This window comes from Herpailurus yagouaroundi, unplaced genomic scaffold (assembly GCF_014898765.1).
Source record: "Herpailurus yagouaroundi ecotype Mexico unplaced genomic scaffold, PumYag 140, whole genome shotgun sequence".
Lineage (NCBI taxonomy): Eukaryota > Metazoa > Chordata > Mammalia > Carnivora > Felidae > Herpailurus > Herpailurus yagouaroundi.
The window spans coordinates 62,223,003-62,246,561 of NW_024412395.1; the positions used below are offsets into that span (position 1 = coordinate 62,223,003).

The 23,559-nt window shown below is 35.6% G+C and overlaps 1 protein-coding gene across 1 annotated transcript in view; it reads right to left on the reverse strand.

Moving 5' to 3' along the window:
• LOC121030780 (uncharacterized) overlaps positions 1-23,559 on the reverse strand; it is a 113,863-nt gene that overhangs the window by 54,895 nt on the left and 35,409 nt on the right. The window contains exon 5 of the mRNA XM_040475559.1: positions 12,954-13,009. Coding sequence (XP_040331493.1) covers positions 12,954-13,009 — 56 coding nt within the window. The remainder of the gene's footprint in view (positions 1-12,953; positions 13,010-23,559) is intronic.

Sequence of the window (23,559 nt, forward strand, 5' to 3'; positions counted from 1 at the left end):
AAGAAAGAAAGAAAGAAAGAAAGAAAGAAAGAAAGAAAGAAAGAAAGAAAAAGACATAGAGAGACAATATTTTGGAATACACATATAAAGAACACTGTTGGAGACACAGTATACTTTTGCACCTGCCCTGGCACTTCTATGTACCCAGTGTCAGAGGTCTGTCCATTGAACAGGACTCAGCTGTCCACTAGGTAAGACAATTGGAAAGCCACCAAGCCATTACCATGTCACTACAAACAACTTAGAGGTCTTTTCTGTTATTATGGGAGGAAAGTCCCTTGTGATATACAAATAAAAGTGGACTTTTCTAAGGAACAAGAATTGGGAAAGGAGTAAAGAAAAGATTTTGAGGTAGGCAAGGCCTTTTCTCCCTTTTCAGTGAACTGGTGAGGTCATTCCTATCTTTAATCTTTGTATGTCAGACTATTTGGAAGAAACATTCTGCAATATAATACAGTAATCTTGCCATTATTAATTAGAATAATAATTTCCATTGCTTAAGGATTATTTCTGTAATGGTTTTATTCAAAAAATAATATTCAAGTTTAGCCATGTATGTTAAGAAACAGAATATCAGTGGCCAATTTCTAATTTTTAATGGTTTTTCAAAAATACAGATTTTTATTTTACCTTACCACAGCTCTGTTCAAAAACAATTCTGTTAACAACCTTCAAATAACCTTTTAAAATATTACTCATGAATCTACCCACCTCAATAAAATGTTTCCTGTTTTTCATTTCCCCGAGGCTAAAGTGACACAATTATTAGCTTTCGATAGGGTTAAACAATAACTACCCATGCTTACTTTTGTTAAAGAAGGGAAAACAAATATACCTTCGAGCACTGTAACAGTTGAAAAGATTCCCATACTTCAGTTCTTTTTTCTTTTTTCAAAAAATTTTTAATGTTTATTTTTGAGAGAGAGAGACAGAGAGACAGAGAGAGACAGAGAGACAGAGAGAGACACAGAGAGAGAGAATGGTGGAGGAAGAGAAAAAGGAGACAGAATTCAGAGCAGGCTCCAGGCTCTGAGCTGTCAGCACAGAACCGAACACTGGGTTTGAACCCATGAACGGTGAGATCATGACCTGAGCTGAAGTCAGACGCTTTACTGACTGAACCACCCTGGCACCCGTCTTCTTCTCTGAAACACAGAGAATTTTTTAAAAATCAAATATTTTAAATGAAATTTTTCTCTACTTCTAGTGCTGAATAAAATCCTTTTCCTTTTACTGGGAAACCTCTTTAATCCTGTGTAGTACTAGTTATCAATTATCAGGTAACATGTAGATGCTGGGGATATATCTGTAAACAAAACAGGTCAAAATCCCTGCCATCACAGAGCTTGCAGTCTAGACAGAAAATGAACAACATGAATATGGTAATAAATGATAAAGGGAAAATTAAGACAGGAAGAGATTAGGGAGTGTCAATGAGGTTGGCAGTGGGTGTGGTTTTAGGTAGTGTGGTGACAGAAGGACTTTTGACATTTAAAGAAAGATGTAAAGGAAGTAGAAAAAGATAACCCGTTTTAAGGAATAGTTAGCAGGGCAAGTGGGGTCAGCTAGGGAAATAGTAAGAAATGAGAGATAAGAGAAGCAGCCTGGTAGTCTATGTTAAGGATGTTAACTTTTATACCATTACATGAAATGTCACTATAAGTATGAAATAGGATATCATTAAAGGTATCTTCCCTTTGTCTCTCAAGATTCATGCTCTACCCTTTTCCATCCTTGTCTCTGGCCCAGGGAAGCTGAGCTGTGTTTTCCTACTCTTCCTCATGACCAATTGCATTTCTTCCTTTGGGCCACCTTCCTCCTCTTTCAATTGTCCAAGTGTTCCCTCTGTCAGAGAAGCAGAGATTGAGCCAAACTGTGTTTCTCTGGATGGATAGTTCTCAACTGTGCCCTTAAACTCACCTGCATCCATGTGAGGAAAACCTACTGAAATACAGATTCCTTGGCCTCACTGAAGATGTTCAATAAGTATCTCTGGGTTTGTGGCCAAAGAATCTGCATGTTGATAAGTTTCCCAAGGTCAGTTCTTTCTTACTGTGAGGCTTGCAGATTAGAATTCTAATTTATAGAAACAGCACCCTTCTGATGGGCATCCAAGCAACTTCTCATACCTGAATTTTCATACCTGAATTTTCCTTGCTCCAAAAGGGAGAACTTAGAAAGTTTGGTTGGGCTCTATTATATTTTGACTGAGTATACCCTACTAAAATCTTATTCGTATTTTTAGCCAATGCTTATAAAATTTTTTATTTTGCAAAATATTTCATCATTAAATACTACCCATAAGAATTGTTTTGCACTGTCCTTATCAATTTGTGTCACGTGAGACAATGTCTTGTTTGCAAATTGATAACTTGTGGGGATTATCTATGACCTCTACATGTTTTTGTACAACAGCACTGACTTTATTTTTGTTTAAGTGCTAATATTTCCCATCTGAATCATTTTTCAACATCATACTTGAATCAGAAATAAGGATACCCAAACGTTACTACTAAATACCATATGTTATGCTATGTTTTTGTGCTGTTCAAGTTGGTAGCACTGAACTTTGAAGACTTTTTTCAGAGTTATATGGAAGGAAATTCACTCAGTGACTCAGATTACCACAGAATTTGTGGGGAGGAGTTCACATTTCCCAGCAGCATATACAGCACTGCTTTCATATTACATGCACTCTTCCGTGAAGAGAGACACTAGATTGATATTTTACAGAGTATTTCTGTTACAACCTCCGGAGTTCAGCACTTTTACACAAATATTGTCCTTTCAGGGTTTTTTTTTTTTTTTTTTTAAGATTTCATAGGTTAATTTGCCCTGTGCCAAAATTTGCTATTTCAGGATACTGAGGCAAACAAGACTGTCAGAAATAAAGACCAAGGGATGCAACTGTCATATACCAAGCAGATAATAGTAAATATCTACATAAGTAGCTGAATCCAATCTTTCTGAGGAAGACTGGTTCATTTGGCCTCTTACTAATTTTGAATTTTTTTCCTAGCAGAGAGAAGGTGAGTATTTTGATTGAGGGAGCTGCATAACGGATTCAGCAGAGACCTCAGGTTAAACTTGCCTTTCAAGCTGGAGAGGATCCGATGGAGTCTTTATGGCCCACTCTGGCAGGACTATGTTTATAGCAAATACTCAAAAGCATACAGTTCTCCTTAAAAATTAGGATTTGCAGCTGCTGGCTAAAAATACATCCAAATGAATGCCAAAAGCTGAAGCAAAAGCTGGTGAACCTTTTAATAATTGTATTGCATGAAATAAAATGTCTTGAAAAAAAATTCTTACAGAATTTCTGTTTCTCTATCCCTTTGGTTAAACTAAGGCAATGTATTTAATATGAGGGCATTTTTCGTAAAGTAAAGAAACTCCCCACTTTTCAGAATAAGTTTGCATTTTCTTTTATTACTGAAAAGTGATACAAAAGTTCTAAATGTTAGACATATTAGACAGTAAATGAGGATTAACTATTTAAAAAATTTTTTTTTTCAACGTTTATTTATTTTTGGGACAGAGAGAGACAGAGCATGAACGGGGGAGGGGCAGAGAGAGAGGGAGACACAGAATCGGAAACAGGCTCCAGGCTCCGAGCCATCAGCCCAGAGCTTGACGCGGGGCTCGAACTCACGGACCGCGAGATCGTGACCTGGCTGAAGTCGGACGCTCAACCGACTGCGCCACCCAGGCGCCCCGAGGATTAACTATTAAAAAGAAAAGATAATTTTATATAATATGCCTCTAGAGACTTTTTTTATGTTATTTTAGATTTTTACCTAAGATTCTATAGAATCTTTGAAATCCTAAATCTGAAAAGGACCTTGAAAGTTATTTAGTTTAGGAATATTAATAACAACAACAATGATGTTAAAAACACAGCTAACCTTCGGGCCCTTACCATCTTCTGGCCACTGTTTTAAGAAATTTTGCATATGTAATCTTGGTCAATCATCACAACGACCCTATAATGTAAATATTATTAAATCCATTTGACATATAAGGGAACTGAGACGCAAAATGTTTAACTAATCTGCCTAAGGACATAGAGCCAGCAAGGGTAAGGGTTAGCACTAAAGCTGAAGAAACACTTGTAAAATTATGCCAGGCTGTTCTATCCATGGGAAGTGGATAGACACTTCCCATGGGGACACAGCTGTCAAGAGTATGATTTGAAGGTGCCAGAAGGTCTGCCTAAATACATCACCTTCAACATTATACAACACTGCCTCCAATTCCCACCAACAGAGAAAGTGCTTTATGAAAACATAATGCCCCCAAAAGGATATGTTTTTAAAATAATACCTAAGAAAAATTGCCTGTTAATGATAGCAAGATGAGGCAGATGCATTTTATAGAAATTTGGATGATAAAAGGAGAAAAAAAGAAAATAAAAGAGCTGTTGAAGTTCAACACCATAATATACACTCTTAGTCAATTCTGGCAAAGTGAAGGGGTGATAAAGACAAACTTCAAGCAATTTGGCTTTGGTTGGATATGGAAATTATCCATTTTAAGCTATCTTCTCATTTGGGAGATGTAACCATACAGATAGTTAAATCTTTTCTATTTAAAATGGTAAAGTGTAACAGCAAAAATTATTTGTGTATAACTTTTATTTTCCTCACCACTTGCCTTTTGGAACAGAGATTCTTAAAAAGGGCTCCCATACAGGATCCCTTCTGAAACATGAAATTTCCAATCTATATGTAAGAATGCACAGCACTGTAAGAAGAAGGCCAGATTCTCATAAGTATATATGAGCCCTTTCAAAACAGTTGATATAGCAGAAAATCAATTTAGCCCAGCTGCACTTCTTATATATCACCTAAATGTGTGCCTGCTGAAGGTGGTCTTTAGCGGCTACAAGACCATAACATACAACTGCTTTGAATTATGTATCCTAATGAGCATCCAGGGCCACACTGAAGCTGACATTTTAGAAAGTGAAATATGGCATACAAAATGACCAAAAGCAGAGTAACATTACATGCCTCTGCTTTGCTAGAACCATTGTTCCTGCTTTCGCTGTGTTTCTGTAGCAACAGATGCAACTATTCAGGACTGGGTTTTAAGTAAATAATATACAACAAGGAAGTGAGACAGGTGTGTCAATGAAAGCTCTTAGGAAAGGGTTAGGCAATTGGAATGGGCTGTCAATTAATTAAAAATGCTTTTCAAAATGAACAAACTGATCTGACTTTCTTGGTGAGCTATTACCAAGTTCTTTTGAGTTCTTAAAACATTTTCTTTACTCTGTGTTTAACAACAAATGTGGGCCAATTGCTGTGAGTTAATTGAAAAGGATTGTTTTCTAGTTGCCAAGAAACGGCGCTTTCTTACATTATGCAGGCCATTATGTGCACAGATCAAGCTTCCTGATTTTTCTTTGAGGGTTTAAGAATATAGGCTGCCTGATTTAGTTGTCCCTTGAGGAGGAGCACAAATCAAGAAGTCTTTCAGGGGTGTTGTTCCATTTCAATTGACCAGGTAAGATTTGGATTTGAAAGTGCTACCTTCCTAATGCTTAACTTTTCCTAAATCATTTAAATGCTTTTATGTTGAGTGAATGAGGGGATCAAAAATGATGACTTTAAATACTTAGGGTGGTTTCATGTAAAATCATGTTAAGTTGATTTTCTTCCAGCTGAAGTTTCTGAGAGAAAAAAAAAAAAAAAGAGGTAGAGATAATAATAGACTTGTGAGACCAGCTCTAGAGTTTGTTTCTTCTTGATTTCAGAGTAGCAAATATGTGTAAACCAAGAAGTTGTCAGTGTGTGTAGAGTTGAAATATTAAAATCATTGCTATGGAAGAGAATATCACTATTTCCGTTTGGAGAAAAGATTTCAAATCTTGTTTGACTTGTTCCAACTGAGAAAGGGGCTTTATGTTTGTTAACTTCAATAGGAAGACTTGTTGATTTTATTTATAACTTGGTTACTCATCTCTTAAAACCACACATATTTTCATTATCCGTTTTCTATTGGCTGTTTTCTTCATAATTTTGTCTTGAAGTTAAAACCAGGGTCCTTGTACTTAACAGTAATACTACTAACATGTTTGATCCAAACAAAAAAGTCCCCTTTCTTCCTCAGGAAGGAAAACCTCATTCCTTGATTTAAAGTCACTTGTTCCCAGGCTTACTTAATACAGTGCTCATGGTGGGTACAAGTACTGGAAAGGGACTCTGTGAGTCAAGTTTGTTGGTTCAAATCATCCTTCCATTCTTAAGGAATTCATATTTTCATAGATTTAGGTTGAACCCTACAATCCCATGAACTTACACTTAAAACATCACAGAGTTCATGTGTACTATACGCTGAAAACAAATTGATTTGAATTGCAAATTTGAATGCTGTTATTAATCTTTTTTTCAAAGTCATATTTTACTTCATCTCTTCCATGGCTCTCGGTTTCCTGGGAATATAGTTCCTTTACAAGAAAAATCATCAAAATGGATACAAGTCAGGTCAAATATTTGTTGTCTCGTTAGGGAAGTTTCCATTTGTTCAGAGTTTGAAGACACTTGAGTATAAATATGACCTGTGTAATATGAATCCCAGTTGATGCTGGAAAGAAATCATTGCAGCATGCCTTTACCTGATAATATGATTTGGGTTTTCCACAAGTGAACCAATACCCTGGCAATGAAACTATTATGTGGAATGATATTGATGAAGTGATAGTTAAATCCATTTATTTTTAACGTGCCAAACGGGAGTCTTCTTTTTTGAATTCCTCCGCCTTTTTTAATTAACTAAAATAAAGAATCACAGTGTTATTAGTTCTCACAAATTTTCATTACGCTCTATTCTTTATTTATGTAGTAGTGAAATTGAAGCAGCCATTTAAATAAATGCATGGCTTGTGGTTATGTATACTTGGTGTAATGTGTTCCTATTTTTTGTTGGAGCTGCATTTGTTTTCAGGTAAGATGTAAGTAAACAATTCTTTTCTAGTTTACATTCCTTTATTTACCTTGTCAAAAAGTGCTGGTTGCCCTGAAAATACACTTTTGATATTACTGGTACCATGGTGCTTAAAATATCTGTACTCTAAAGATTTTGCTCATTTTTGCAATTATTGGAGCAAGGTGACAGGTGAATATATGGGATGGATAGAGTGGAATGAAAGACTGATACAGTGTCTTATAAGCAGACTTCTCATATCTAGCACACAACTTTTTTATCAGTATAACAGCAATTGTGATATTAATAAAACAGCTATAAAGAAAATATTTAATAGTATAACAAAAAGTCTTGACTTTATTTCTGAATGGTATTTTTTTAATTAAACAAATATTAACTGATGTTGATTTGCTTCTCTGTGAATTAGGAGTTTTGCAAAAAAAAAAAAAAAAAAGAAAAATGATGTCCATCTAGGCTGGGATGGAAGTCAGTCTATAAAATTTTGTTCAACCTTAACTGAGAAGACACTGAATTCATTAGTAGCTTGTGGGTCACAGTGACTGAAATACTACAAAATGATAGACTTTTAAGGGCATTTACTGATATGTGATTCTAACGGCTTTGGCCCTTTATTTTGAGAGAGTGGGTGAATGTTGGAAGGTGGGGAGAATGGCTAGCTGATGGTGTGGGGGAAATAAACCGTATTGGTAACGAGAGCATGCTTTTCCTGTTTGTCGCAAGACTATGAACATCCTAAGACTATTTGACAAACAGAAATCAAGATACACTGTATTTATCGCATTACCCTGATGTACGATTCAAGAAACCAAGTCAAGTATGAGATTAATTTGACATATCTCATTTATAGTGAACTCAAGGTTTTTGACAATCATTTCTTCTACTGTAGGCTCTTAACATTTCTTTCATCTTCTACAAGTATGTTAGGGATCTTTACTAATCAGCACATCAATTTTTTAACATCATCTATTTTTTTATTTTTTTGAAAAATGGGATTATTTATTTCATGGTACTACTCATAAACATCATTTCAAAGATTCCTAAAAACATTGTGGTTTGATAACTAATTTTCCCATGCACTTTTGATATGAAATTACCTAACTTTGGAAATTCAGAATAATATATAAAGTACTAAAGTGTTTTCTTATTCTCTTCTTACCTAAAATGATCTCTAATATTAGAAAATTATTTTCAAAATGGAGAAGACATATGCAACATATTTTAGTAATATTATTTGTCCTACTGTTGATACGTAATCAGCACCAAACTTTACCTTGCTCTGATAAGGCACTGGGGATATTTCTTTCTTTTGTCCTTAAAGTTGTTGTTAAACTAAGATTTTTAACTCCTCAACTACAATGATATTTTTGAATCACTCTTAGAAGTTCCTTTTTTTTTTTTTTTTTTGCTTAAAAGTATTTCTAAACCCTGAGAATGCTGTCTCTCTTTTCCTTCTTTTTTTGAGCAGCTGTCCTCAATTTGGCAATGTCTGAAGATATTTTTTGGTCTCAGCAACAAAGGGGGTGGAGTACTCAGCATCTAGGGGGTAGAGGACAAGGACGCTGCTGAACATCCTGCCCAGCACATTCCCTACAACAAAGAAGTATGGGATACCAAATGTCAATAAAGCCGAAACTGAGAAACCCCGCTTTACAGGTCTCAGATACTTTATTGTGGCTAAATGCATGATTATGGGTTAGAATTTTTGTTTTCAAACATCCTGAAATCTCATGTTCCTTCTTTATTCCACTTGCTTATAAATATTGACCTACAGGATCACACCTAGTTTTTAATTGAACTTTCTGAAAACTGCCCATGGAATGCCTAGGAATCATGATCTGATTGGATTATCCACTTTTCCCTTTCTTCATTATGACTAGTAGCAAAATGACAATGGTCACATTATCGTTAAGCCCGTGTTATGTCCATATTACTAAATAGTGCTATGTTTTCATGATTTGTGGAATATTTCCCTCATTGCTTCAACTCGTGGATAAGGAAGGATTCATTAAGGCAAGGCACTAATATCATCTATTTAATTGCTGTGTTCCTGATTTCATGTGTAAAGTCAACTCTTCAACAAACAGTCCCAATTCTATAGATTTATTGAGCACCTATCATTTTCCAGAAATAGTTTTATGTTGGAAATTCAGCAGTGAATAATACATGAACCTTAATTTTGTAGTGATTATGTTATAGAGGATGGGAAGATCTCAAATCCCCTTTTCTGTCAACCATCTTTGATTTTGGTCTATAATATACCAAAAACAAAACAACAACAGAATCTGGTGCATATAAATGGTTGCAGAAGTTGATACTTTTTTTGCATGTAAACTCTGTTTCTTGGGGACTGCCAAGAACCTTTTCATTAATTTCTGAGCTTCACTTTCTGGCAAATGTCTCTATTTTCAACTTGCTTGGTGTGCATTCCAGAGAACACTGACTTTGAAGTAAATTTTGAATGAAAGGAAATAGAATATTTGATGAGTTGAAATAATGTTAATAAGAATAGTCAACCTGGCATTTAGGGGGGAAAAGACATAAAAATAAAGATGGAAACTTGTGAGAGGAAAGAGACCAGTCATGCCTGAAGTTTATTTTATTTTCTATGCCAAGAAAAATGGTAACAGGAAAGAAAAGAAAAGGAAAAGAAAAAAAAAAGGAGAAAAGAAAAAGAGCAGTAATGTACCTTTCCAGTATAAGTGTAACTTGGAATAATTCTTTTCTTCTGGTACATAGCTCTGTCTCTGGTGAGTTATTTAGAATTCCTTATCTGTTTTATACTTTATTTCTCTGTAGTCATTGATGAGATTATTGGTTTCTTCTTTAGATAGAAAATGAGAAACATAAATGAAGCAATATAATACAATTTTATGTCTTTTGATTTTTCTTTATAGTTTCTTTCCTTTCCTAATGCTTGTTTTCTTAGTATATGCAAAATTATTTTATTAGGATGTGCAGGAGTTAAATGTTGTACTAATATGTTAAAATGTGAATAAAAGGATTTGATGCTCTAAAATTCTCAGGCTCTGTGAACCTACCAGTTTTTAAGTAATCATTTAACTTATTAAGATGGTGTTTACCAAAAGCTGAGATTTATCCTCCCTCTTCTTTTTCATTTAAACATAAGTTGAGATCTTACCCAACTAGGGAGTTATTTGTGTAAGAAATTCCAAAGGAACAATATAAATGTGGCTACAAAAAGTGGTTTTAAATTATGTAAGTATATTTCCTGGAGTTTACTGAAAAATGAGAGAAATTCTAATACTATGGCTTATAACTGGTTTTCTAGCAATGAATTTGAAGAAAAGGTTGAATTTAATCTCAGAAGTCTTAGTGGTACTGACAGCAGTGTAATTGCCTTTGTTGTGTGAGCAAAACAAAGAGAAGTATTTTCTTTTTTGTTTAAGTACAGACTTTGCCATCTATCTAGTGGTCTGAATGCAAGCAAATTTCTTAATGGATTGAGTAAAAATACTGATCTCACAGTGTCATTACAGAAACGAAATGAGATGGCACAGTTTAGTACTTGTCACAGAGAAATTACATAATAGTAAGTGTTCCCCCTTCTCAGTCAGTCATAGGCTATCCTAATTCATTTCATAGAAAGAATCTAAAAGAACTTTATTTTCTTAAAAATTTTTTAATGTTTGTTATTTATTTTTGAGAAAGAGACAGAGCATGAGTGGGGGAGGGACAGAGAGAGAGGGAGACACAGAACTTGAAGCAGGCTCAGGCTCTGAGCTGTCAGCACAGAGCCCGATGCGGGACTCGAACCCACAAACGGTGAGATCATTACCTGATCCAAAGTTGGCACTGAACCAACTGAGCCACTCAGGCACCCCTCTACGGGAACTTTAACTTTTTTTAAAAAAAATTTTTATTCATTTTTGAGAGAGAGAGAGAGAGAGAGACAGAGACAGACAGAGAGAGAGACATAGAATCCGAAGCAGGCTCCAGGCTCTGAGCTGTCAGCACAGAGCCCAATGCGGGCCTCGAACCCACAAAATGTGAGGTCATGACCTGAGCTAAAGTCAGATGCTTAACTGACTGAACCACCCAGGTGCCCTGGGAACTGTAAAGATCAACTAGTGCCTTACACATCTGATGCTTGTTTTCGTGATGTTCTCTTAACCACTAGCCTATGCTTTCCTCATGCTAATGAAGTGTTAATCTCCTAAGGCAATGGACATTTATAAATGTTATGTTGAAACATACAAAGTTGCCACTTTTATAGGTCAAACAGTTACATATTGGCCAATTTCATATGATTCAGCTTTCTATATATAGAGATATAAAAAACAAATCTTATTTCCCAAAAAAATTTCATATGATAAGTCTGCCATAATTTGATAATGTTAGAATGTAAATGCAGTTCCATTAGCTGTTTGAAAAAATTATAAAAAGACACAATTAGAAAAATAGTATAATCAAGAAAAGCCTTGAGCAGGGGTTGACAAACTAATCTGTGGGCTAAATCCAGCCTGCTATGTGTTTTTGTAGAACCCATGGGGTAAGAATTGTTTTTACATGTTCAAACAGTTGAAAAAAATCAAAAGAAGGATAATACTTTGTGACACATGGAAATTAGATGAAATTCAAATTTCAATGACCATAAAAATTTTTTTATGAGTGGGAACAACGCATTTGTTTATATATTGTCTCAGGCTACTTTTGTTCTGCAAAGACAAAGTTGAGTTGTTGCAATGGACTTTATGGCTTCTAAAGCCTAAAATATTATTTATTACCTGGCCGTTTACAGAAAAGGTTTGATGACCCCTGTTGTAGAGTCAAACTGCCTGTATTTGCATGCCAATGCCAATACTTCTAGGTAAGTTACTTAACTTGTATGAACCTTAGCTTGCACATTTTTAAATAGGCACACTAATAGTACTTGACTTCATAGAACAATTATAAGTGCTTGGTACATCATAAATACTCTATAAATGTTACTATAAATATTAATATTCTTTCAGAGTGCCATTGTAAATGGGAATAAAAACTTACAGATGCTTGAAAAGCTCAGATGGGTGATAATTGTTGCATCAACCATATCAGGATAAAACAAGTCACCAGCATTCTGTAGATTTTAACAGTAGATTGTAACCACTTACTCATACAAATGATTGTAATATTTACATCTCATACCGCATGGACCATCTCAAGTTAAAAATATGTAAGTTTCTAAATTTGCAAGTGTTAAGCTGCAAAGTAGAGGCTGTTTTCTCCCTGGGACAATGAACATCTGCTGAAACAATTTGTCCAACTGAGCATTTGCCTCTGCTGGCCTTTTTTTTTTTTTTTTTTTTTTTTTTTAAGAAATGGAAAAAAAGATCATTGTTTAACTTCAACTCTTCTCATCTTCTCAACCAAGAAACGGTTTCTCTTGGGACTAGATGTTTCTGAGATATGGAAAAGTAAAGGGACCTCAGCTTTTTATTTACTTTTTCCTATTTTCAAGTAAGGGTAAGTAGAATTTTACTCAGAGTGCCATGTTCTTCTTTCCTTTCTATTTAAATATTGTTTGAAAGATCACAGGCTTTTCTAGATGATTTAAGATTTCTGTAGTGAATTGAGCTTTGCAGCCCTTTCTGAGAGAGACTGGGAGGTGGGGTAAACCACAGCAGAAAAAGGGTCAAGTTTTAAAATAGAAAGACTCTTAACAAGTAGCTCAGATCTATTACTTGTATGCAAAGTCAGAAGGGTCTGGAGGGAAGATGATCCAAAATCTTGGAAGTAAAAGAAAATGTTCCCAAAGCTAAAATCCAATAGCATCCTAGAGATAATAGATGGTTTAAGTAGAACTGCTGATAAACTTCAAGTCCAAGACTTATCAGTCAGGCTACCTCTCCAGCTTTTCTACAGTGGTTTCCCCTGGGAAAGATGAAGAGAGGACTCTTCAAGCACTTAGCTTTATAATGTTGTACTTAAGAAGTTGGTGAATAATAACTATTAGAGTTCTCTGGGTAAACCAGCTTGAATTAAAGGTGCTTCTTTTGTTTCCTTACTTTAAAGTAGAGCTTCTCTGGTCCTTGGGGATTACACCAAGAGCAATGAGTCATATCTGAAATGAGGAAGGGAAAGTGTTGTCAAATTTCATGTTGATTCATAAGAGTAAGCATGAAAGGTTGTTTGCGTATTTCAACGGGCAGGGAAGCACAAGGGGAGAGCAGAGAATCAAATGTTTGAGCACTTAAGAGTTTCTATTTACTATGAAAGATTGAAGAAACTTGCTGTTTTCAAATAGAATGGACTCTATCATACATAAATTATTCCTGATTTTTGTTGTTTTCTAATTACTATTTTTGCTTATAGTACAGTCAAGTATAAAAGAAAGAAAAAGAAAGAAAGAAAGAAAGAAAGAAAGAAAGAAAGAAAGAAAAGAAAAGAGAAAGAAACTGTTCAGCTACCAAGTCAAAAAATATTTTGCCACCTGCTATGTATTTTGCCAGCCAGTTAAAATCTTTAGCATTCTTTGGTACCAAGCCTTAAAGATGCTTGTGGGGTGGAGGGAAATTTTCCTCTGTTGGAATCTTTTGGATGATAGTCAAATACTTCTGTAATTTCCTTCACCATTTTTAGCTACTGTTGGCATCATTTATTTCAAGAATGCCTGTGGAATGTCAAGAAGATGCCAGATATTATTTTGAATGTTGTATTTTAATATAATATGAAGCTAAAGTTGTTCCTAGAGACTTCAGAGATAAAGGTAGGGTGCTTCTTTCTTATCTTTTAGCAAAATGGAAAGCTTTAATTAAGGACCAAATAGTTCTTTTGGTCAGTCTCCTACCTGTGAAAGTAGATTAGAAAGGAATTTTTAGCCTTTGGCTACAGGCAGGAACAGATTTACGTGTCAGGGTGGAGGAAGTAATGGAGCAGAAGGAAAACCAGAAGCTAGACTTATCACTTAAGTTATCAAATGGTCCAAATATTTGGTGCAAAGGCAATGACTTCATTTGAATTGTTTTGTCCTGGATGTGGGCATTTGAGTCCTCCTCATTTAAACCTTTCAGAATAATGATTCTAGCAACACTCTGAAATAAACTTTCTATAGTTATTTCCCCAGTTGAATAAGTCTATAATTAGAAATTCTATCATTGCTGGCTAGCCTAATTCCCTGAAACATGCATATGAGGTTTGTTGTGCTGGCACCAATAGAGAAAGAATGATAGAGCTGCGAGGGACCTTATGAGATCATCTAATCCATACTAAAATCATTCAAAATACATGGTTCTTTAGTCACAGGTTTCCCAGGGATTTGTTACACCAGCAACTGGAGTATGACTAGGCCTATAACAATAAAAGAGGCTTGTTTGCCTTTCTGATCAAGAATCATTGCAATATCAAACAAAGGATAAATTCTTTTCTAAGAAGCTTATGACTAATTCAGGTCTCTACAAGCATTCCAGGAACAAGATTCTTTTTGGTTACCAAGATCATAAGTGTGATTTTGGCCCAGAGGCTTAAAAACCAAAGCACATATGCTGTGTCTCATTTGTTCTGTGGGCCATTGCTCTCTTCATTCCTATGCTTTCATTCCTATGATTTTTTTCCCCTTCTTGTTTTATTGAGAAACAACAAGTACAAGTATTTTTAGCTGGCTTACCTGAATTAATCTCTTATAGGGCTAACCTATTTGAACTAAGAACCAGAAACAAACAAACAAAAAAACAACTAAAAGAGAAAACTCTTTCCTGCTCTATATTTTTTTAGCTCCTATCCCATTATTTTTAGTTTGTGGTCCTGGGCAAGTCATTTAAACTCTCTGGGCCTCAGTTTCTTCTTCTGTATTGAATAAGAGTATGAGCCTAGATTACTGAAAGAGTCTCTTTTAGCTCCAACAATCTATAATGCAATCTATCATAAAGCAAAATTGTGACCTTTAGCATGAAGAAAGGGCAGTGGGAGAGAAACATGTTAGGAATTTTTCTCATTTCTCCCACTCCACAAATGCTGCAAATGGCTAATATCAGTGACTCAGAACTTTAGTAGGTATATTAACTTGGGTAAAGTTTCACCCAAAACTTACGTATTTAAAGCTGAAAGGGAGAGAAATTCTAAGCTATAATCTTTTATTTTTCCCACTTTTGACCAGTTTCATGACTCGAAACCGGTTCTATTTAAAAAAAACCTTGAGAGAGAGAGAGAGAGAGAGAGAGAGAGAGAGAGAGAGACCACGAGCAGGGGAGGGGCAGAGAGAGAGGGAAATACAGAATCCGAAGCAGGCTCCAGGCTCTGAGCTGTTCTGCACAGAGCCCAACGTGGGGCTCAAACCCATGATCTGTGAGATCATGACCTGAGCTAAAGCGACCTGACTGGATGCCTAACCAACTAAGCCACCCAGGCACCCCAAAACCTGTTCTATTTTAAAATAGAATATTGAATAACATATCATGTGTTAGTTTCTTAAGAAACAACAGCTAACTGAAGTTAGTAGTTCACATTGGAATTGAATTCTTCTAATTAATAAAATATACCTTTTTACTTTTCCTCATATTTGGGGGATAAATGTGATTACTTCTGCAAATGCCAGGTATTTTTTCCTAACACTCCTTTGTTAAAATCCTCAAAACACACGCGTGCGTGCGCGCGCGCACACACACACACACACACACACACACAAAGTTGAAAATATACTCCAGGAAAAAAATATTGCTAAAAATTTACTTAAAATTTTTTTTAATGTTTATTGATTTTTGAGAAAGAGAGAGCATGAGTGGGAAGGCAGAGAAAGAGGGAAACACAGAGACCCAAGCAGGCTCCAGGTTCTGAGCTGTCAGCACAGAGCCCGACGCAGGGTTTGAACTCGTCAACCACGAGATCATGACCTGAGACGAAGTCGGACGCTCAACTGACTGAGCCACCCAGGCACCCCTAAAAATTTACTTTTAATGATTTTATTCCATATGTACAAATAGAATATTTTCTCTTTTTATTAATGGCTTTGAGTATGGGGAGAATAAGAGAATATTTTATTGATAAACCTCCTGCTATTTTTGAGCTTTCCTCAAATGGCAGACACACCTATAGCTATTGGAAACTATTGGAAAGTTCCAATATTAATAAAATATCCAGTTTTGGTTAGACAGTATTATTAACAGACTGAGAAAGGAGCTCATATAAAAGATCTAGTTATGTTTCATTTCCTGAATTTTTATGTCTAAAAACAGAAACATTCTGTCCACTTCCTATTTTGTGGAGCTATTGCAGAAATTTCCTGCCATCACAAATCTGAGAGATAGTGAGTTTTACTTAAAAGCTGTATGTGGAAAGCCTACTAAATTTATGCCAATGTAGACTTGGTTCATGTGAATGATCTAGGAGCATATCTTTTCTATTAGATGATGTTAAGAATCAGTCTTGGTGACACATTAAATCTTTCAAAGACACTACTTTATTTTAACTCTCATCTACTTGTTATGTCAGGCTGATGAAGTTTAGGTTAGCTCAGTGACACCATTGAGCATTATTAACCATTGTAAATAATTGTACATGGACAGATAATAGCTCCAGGAATAGCTGGTAACCAATTATAATGCTCATGTGTATATTTTTCTACCACTCTGAAAAGATTAATTTAAAAATTTCCACAGTATCTATAAAACCTGATTATGCCAAGTTAAAAAATTTATCCATATTATAGAACCAAAATAATATAAATAGTTCTATGCCTTTTATGCGTGGAATACACAAATTCAGAGGACATTCTGAAACAGCATCTGTGGCTTGCAACTTCAAAAACCCTTCAATTTCAATCTTCTAGTTTGTTTTCATGGTATGTTCTGTTAGTTCTTATTTGAAAATTAAGAATATACTTCAGATAATATCGAACTCAATAGGAAGAGAAAACAGTCTATTTTTCATTGGATTCACGGTGGTAACCACAGTAAAAGCCAGTAACTTGGTGAATATAGTAATGTCTCTGTGTAAATCTTGAATGAAGAACATGTTTTTTTGCAAGATATCCAGGTGTATCATTTATTTTCTAGATTGCTGTGCTTCAAGGAGACCTCTCTGGAGAATAATTCAAGCAATAAGAAAACAAATTTTAAAACATTAGATAAGACATTCAATATATTTTTTCCAAAATCTATTTCACTGACTTAGTATATATTCCAAGTAAGAAGCCATTAGTTTTATACTTGGAATTTAGACATTTTAATTAGAAGTCTCTTAAAAATACATTTATTTGAGAGCGAGAGAGTGCATGCAAGCAGGGGAGGGGCAGAGAGAGGGAGACAGAGGATCCCAAGCAGGCTCAGCTCTGTCAGCACAGAGTCCAATACAGGGCTCAATCTCATGAATGGCAAGATCATGACCTGAGCCGAGATTAAGAGTCAGACATGATTAACTGACAGCCACCCAGGTGTCCCCAGAAGTCTTAATTAAGAAAAACCTATACCTTGATGAACTACTAAGAAGAGTCATAAGATGAATGAATATGATCTGCAGACTGAAAATGATCCAGTATTGTTTACCCCAGAAATTATTTTTTTGTGTTTCAACACTCAGCTTTCACCTAATTGGCACATGATACAAATAACAAGTCTTTTAATACTCTGAGCCATTAGAAGTGTGTCCAATGTAACCTACATTCACAAATAGAGGAATACATTCAGTTTTGCACAGATATGAAGGATAAAGAAATTCAGAAGTTAGATTTCTGAAAAGAATGTAAAAGATTCTCATTTAGGTATTCACTCATGTGAATAGCTGCCTGATGGTTCTAGTCATTCAGTTTTCTGAGAGTTGCCTTGTTATACAATAGTTGACTGGAAATGGCCCAGCTTTTGCTCCGACCATGAGTTTCACATATAATTTTCTGATATCCCCTGCTGCCATCCCCCGCCTCCTCCCCCACTTCCCATCAGATGTGGTGAATGTCAAGGGGTACTTCCTCACTGCTTTACTCCTTGTTCTCAGTTCCTACTATTGCTAAATTATGCCTTTTACATCCTTCCTTTCCTAGCTATCCTCTTCTATCCATTCTGCATGGACCCAAATGTGAAACACATGGGTTTTCATACCAGGCAGTTGGGTTAAAGATTTGGGTTATATCTTAAGATATGAGGACATTATACCACAGCACAGCAAATAATGTTACACTGAACAGCAGACATCCCTGTTCACTGGCAGTGATCCCTAGTAGCCAGCACTTTTGCTCAGGATCTAGCTCCTGATGTCTTGCTGGGCCATCTTCCCTATTTCCTGTAATCTCCCACTGCTTTTCCTGGTTTTGAAACACTTGATTCATCCATCTCTTGCTGAAGCAAAATATTCTTCTCACTTTGTTATGTGGGCAATTTTTCCTTTGTCCAATTAAAAAAAATTTTTTTTAATGTTTATTTATTTTTGAGAGAGAGACACACAAACAGAGCTCAAGAGGGGAAAGGCCAGAGAGAGAGGGAGACACAGAATCTGAAGCAGGCTCCAGGCTCCGAGCTGTCAGCACAGAGCCTGATGTGGGGCTCAAACTCACAAACCGTGAAATCATGACCTGAGACGAAGTCGACGCTTAACCGACTGAGCCACCCAGGCACCCCTCTTTGTCCAATTTTAAGCTCATTTTTGACAAGCTCCAAGTGCAGAGCCAATGATGGCTCATCAAAGTGTTTCTGCTTAACAAGGCAGTTTTTCCATGAGGAATTGTGTCATCTGCTTTTGAGTTATCTGCCCACACACATACAGGTGTTATACCACATTCTATATTTTGAAGTCTATTCAGCCTGCAGAGTATTAAGTTTGAAGGGCCTTGGGAAGAGACCTAGGATTCATTCCCACATTCTCCCTATTCCGTCCTGACTATATCCACATCCCAAACCCTGTTGATTCTATTTGAAACACCTCTCTTCCCTCTGCTGCTACCCTAATCCAAATCAGCATGGTCTTTTTACTAGCTTAGTGTAATGGCTTCCTAACCTATTGTTGGGAGGAAACATTTATCCTCTACCAATTTAGGTCAATGTGATTGGGGGCCTGTGAATTAACTGACAGTAGATTAATAGAAAAAATTATTTTCACATGCCAGTGAGAACACCCCATAAGAACTGACTCCCTGAACAAGTAGGAGTAAGGGTTTATATACCAGCTTAATAAAGGAGTGTGAATTTAGGCCTTCAAAAGATGGAAGGTTCTGATGAGACTTCTTTACACAATTTTTTAGAATGTCCTAGTGCCCAAGGCCAGTTGCCTCCCTGAGTCGAGACTTCCCTGGAGAGGAGGTTTGTGATAACCATGCTCATAAAGCCCTGCTTTAATCATGTAAGGGTAGCACAGATAAGATTTCTTTCTGCAGATGTTTTCACTTTGAAGTCATCTTCATACCATCTTTGTGGGTTGTTGGTCCCTCTACCATCTCCCTACAGTCAATCTCATTCCCACAAATCTTTTCTCCACACTGTAGCCAGAAGATATTTCTACAACACCAGATCATGACACTCCCTTTCTTCAAAACACTTCAGTGGCTTTCCACTGCCAAGGATTATGATTTATAACCCTAGATTTACCACTTGCCTACTAAAGCTTAAAGAACAAAAGGTATGAGTCTAATATATGTGGCTAGAGTTTATTTACATGGTAGAAAATGTAAATTATGACATACAAAAACTAATCTTTAGTTCCACCCTACATTTTATGTTGATGTTTCTCAGATTTTATTTCTAAAATCAGTGCTTCAGGCAGTGTTCCAGGTTCCAAATCTTTTTCTCTTCCTTTCAGTTTTAATTAATTCATTCCTGTAGGGCCTTACTGAAATGCTTGGCTAAGTAAGTTCATAAGCTTATTCTTATGAGTGTTTACAAGTTAATGTACTATGCATTTCCACCTTCAGTGTTGCTATTTTAATAAGGTCCTTCATGACTTATTCCACAAGATGACCTATAAAAGGCATTTCAAACCCTGAAACAACAAGCTGAGGAGAAAACTTGAGCAAATGGGCTTTTGAACACCTCTTAACTTCAGGCTCTTGCTCTGCCTCTGAATAGAAGTGGCCCTGAAGGGAAGAATTCCATTGCCTTTGTATAAACTGCATCCTTCAGGAGTGGGTTTCATGCTTCTCCATGGAACCCAATTAAGTAGCACAACTTAAGGTGATACTTTGCTTTACAGCTGTGCTTCATACTTATGTTTTTTTTTAAATAGCTTTATTTAAATGTAATTTACATGCCATAAAATTCACGTATTTAAGGTGTACGGTTGGGTAATTTTGTTATTCTCAGTTGTGCAATCATCACTAGTATTTAATTTTCAAGCATTCTCATCATCTGAAAAGAAACCCAGTACACATCAGCAGTCATTCCCCATTCCTATAATCCCAATCCAACACTAGGTAATAATACATAATCTACTTTCTGGCTTTACAGATTTGTCTATTCTGGACTTTTCATATGCATGGAATCATATACTATGTGACCTTTTGTGACTGGCTTCTTTCACCTAATATTATATTTTCAAGATTCATCCATGTTGTAGTATGAATCTTGTAGTACTTCATTCCCATTTACTGCCAAATAACAATTTATTATATGGATGTACCACCACTGTTTATCTATTCATCAGTTGATGGACATTTGGGTCATATCTACTTTTTGTCTGTCACAAATAATGCTACTATGAATATTGCTGGACAGGTTTTTGTGTGGATATATGTTTTCCGTTTTCTTGGGTATATATTTTGTTGTAGAATTGCTGAATCACATGGTAATTTTATGTCTAACATTTTGAGGAACTGCCAAACTGTTTCCAAAGTGGCTATACCAGTTTTTATTCCCATTAGTAATGTGTTGGAATCCCAATTTTTCTACATCTTCACCAATACTTGTTATTGCCATCCTAGTGGATGTGAAGTGTTATCTCATCATGGGTTTGATTTCCTTTTCCCTAATCACTAATGATATTGATCACCTTTTCATGTGCCATTGTTTATTCCATTGTTATTGGCCATTGTTTGCATTCTCTGGAGAAATATCTATTCACATCCTTTGCCCATTTTTAATTGTGTTACTTGTCTTTTTATTATTCAGTTGTAAGAGTTCTTTATATAGTCTTGATATAAGTTATTTGCCAGATATATGATTTACATATATTTTTCCCATTCTATTTGTTGTCTATTCACGTTTTTGTGGTTTCTTTTGAAGCACAATTGTTTTTAATTTTGAGGAAGTCTAAATTGCTCATTGTTTTGGAGTTGTATCTGAGATAATATTGTCTAACCCAAGGTCACAAAGGTTTACTTTTATGTTTTCTTCTAAGAGTTTTATAATTTTAGCTTTTAACTATAGGTCTAGCATCCATTTTGCATTAATTTTTGTACATGTGTGAGGTCAGTGTCTAACTTTATTCTTTTTCACATAGATACCAGTTATTCCAGCACCATTTTTCAAAATTACATATGCTTTTAAACCATACCTAGGAAGCTATTAAGTTAGCAGTTATATTAGCTATCCATCACTGAGTTTCTAGTAAGCAAATTCCACCCTGAGAGGCTTCAGGTACTAGTATTTGGTTCTATAGATTTGTATACACTGTACTTCTCTTCTTGTTTCTGAATAATTTGTGAGTTTTGTTCTGTTGAATATTTCAGGTGTTTGGATGAATTTCTCTTACCCAAAGTAAATATATCATTTACATATTTAAAGTTAAAATGGGTGAGAACTGTTACAAGTAATTAATCTTGACCTACAAAGAGCTAGCAATTATCCATTCATTTCATCAAGAAAAATGTACTGAGTACTTACTGTACTATGTGTTGTGGACATAATACTGGAAATATAATAATGAACTAAACAGCCCTTGTCCTCAAGAAACATATTTTAGGGAGAAGAAGCAAAAATTTAAAAAAAATACCCAGGTAAATATAGAATTTGCAAGGTTTTGATACATGTTTAGAAGAACATTAAATTAAAAGCATATTAAAAAAAAATTAAAAGCTGGCATCTGGGTGGCTAGGTTGGTTAAGCAACTGATTTCCATTCAAGTCATGATCTCACGGTTTGTGAGTTCAAGCCCCACTTTGGGCTTTGGGTTGACACCACAAAGCCTGGATGGAGTGTGCTTTGGTTTCTGTGTCTCCCTCTCTCTCTGCCCCTCCCCAACTTGTGCTCTTTCTCTCTCTCAAAAATACATAAACATTAAATAAATTAAAAGCATAAGTAGAGTTAGAGGGAGAGAGTGACGCACAAAGAGGTTATTAGTTTATAAAGAGTGGTCACAGGTCTCTTTGATTAAGGCAACATTTAGTCTGAAACTGGAAGGTTGTAGGAAAGTATCTATGCAGATATACTAAGCAAGAGTGTTCCATGCAGTGGGAACAAGGGCAAGTGACCTGAGAGGGTACAAACCTGGCTCAGCTCCAATTTTCCCACTCCCTCTGTATTTCTAAAACAAACAGCATAATTTCTGTACAAATTCCACTTTCACCATAGTTTCTTTTCTACAACTAATTTGCCATAAAGGAGTGTACATTTTACCATACCTAGGAAGATTCAGTCTGAATAATGTTCAAAATTAGATAAATTTAAGACTAAGACAAAAACAACAAAGAAAAAAACATTTTCCTACATTACATTTTGCATCCTGCTGAAGCACCCTTTCTAATGTTGCAACTTCATTTCAATTCAACAAATTAAACTGAATGCCTGTGGTGATATTTCCCAAATCATAATTTGTTAGGCCATATTTGTGGTTCAGAGCTTTCACTAGGGACTTGACAATGGTTTAAGCAGTTAAAGATAGTCAGGTCTCAAAAATTTATGGTAACGTGTTTGCATTCTGACTCAATTTCAAGGAGCTGTATGTTCAGGAATGTGTATGGCTTATGAACAGCCTACCTTGAGCATCATTGGCTATGACACACTGGGTGTGTATCATGGGTCAGTTCATCAGTTATGCCACATATAACATGGAAAATTCAATGACTCATTGGAATTAATGTTAGAAAATCAGTTGCTATTGCCTATATATTATGTTCCCACTAAATATCAATATTCAAAGAGAAGATATATTTACTATGAAAATTTCAATGCATTTTGCAGTCCATTATTTTTCTTAAAAAGTCATCAGTTTTCCGGACTAATGCCCTGAAAATCAATGCCTGACCTTTCTCTATTCCTCCTTGCCCATTTTTGTGATCTCTGTTGCAGATTGCCTTAGGCAGTTGGCAAATCTTAAGTGGCCTGGATATATGAAAGCAAGGTACTTTAATACCTTCAATATTTAAACTTGTAATATTCCAGACAGCCCTAAACTAAATTAAAAAGTAATCAGGGAATGCCCTGATGTCTTTTCGCAAAATATATTCAACTCCTACCCACTGCCTAAAGTAAAATAATCCTTCTTGCCCCTGAACTCACATTAAAACCTTTTATCTTGCCTTGCCTAGCATTTCTTGTGTCTTATTTTCCACACTGTATTATACATACATCCTTTGACTGCTATTATCTAGGAGCAAATGCTAGGGTTGTAGAGAATTGTTAATAAATATTTACTCATGTATTATTGCATTATTATGACTTAGAAGTATTAGGGAGATAAATATTCAGAATGATCCCATGGTGTTCAACTTTGTTTCTATTTTGCTTTTTTTTTTTTTTTTTTTTTTTTTTTTTTTTTTTTTTT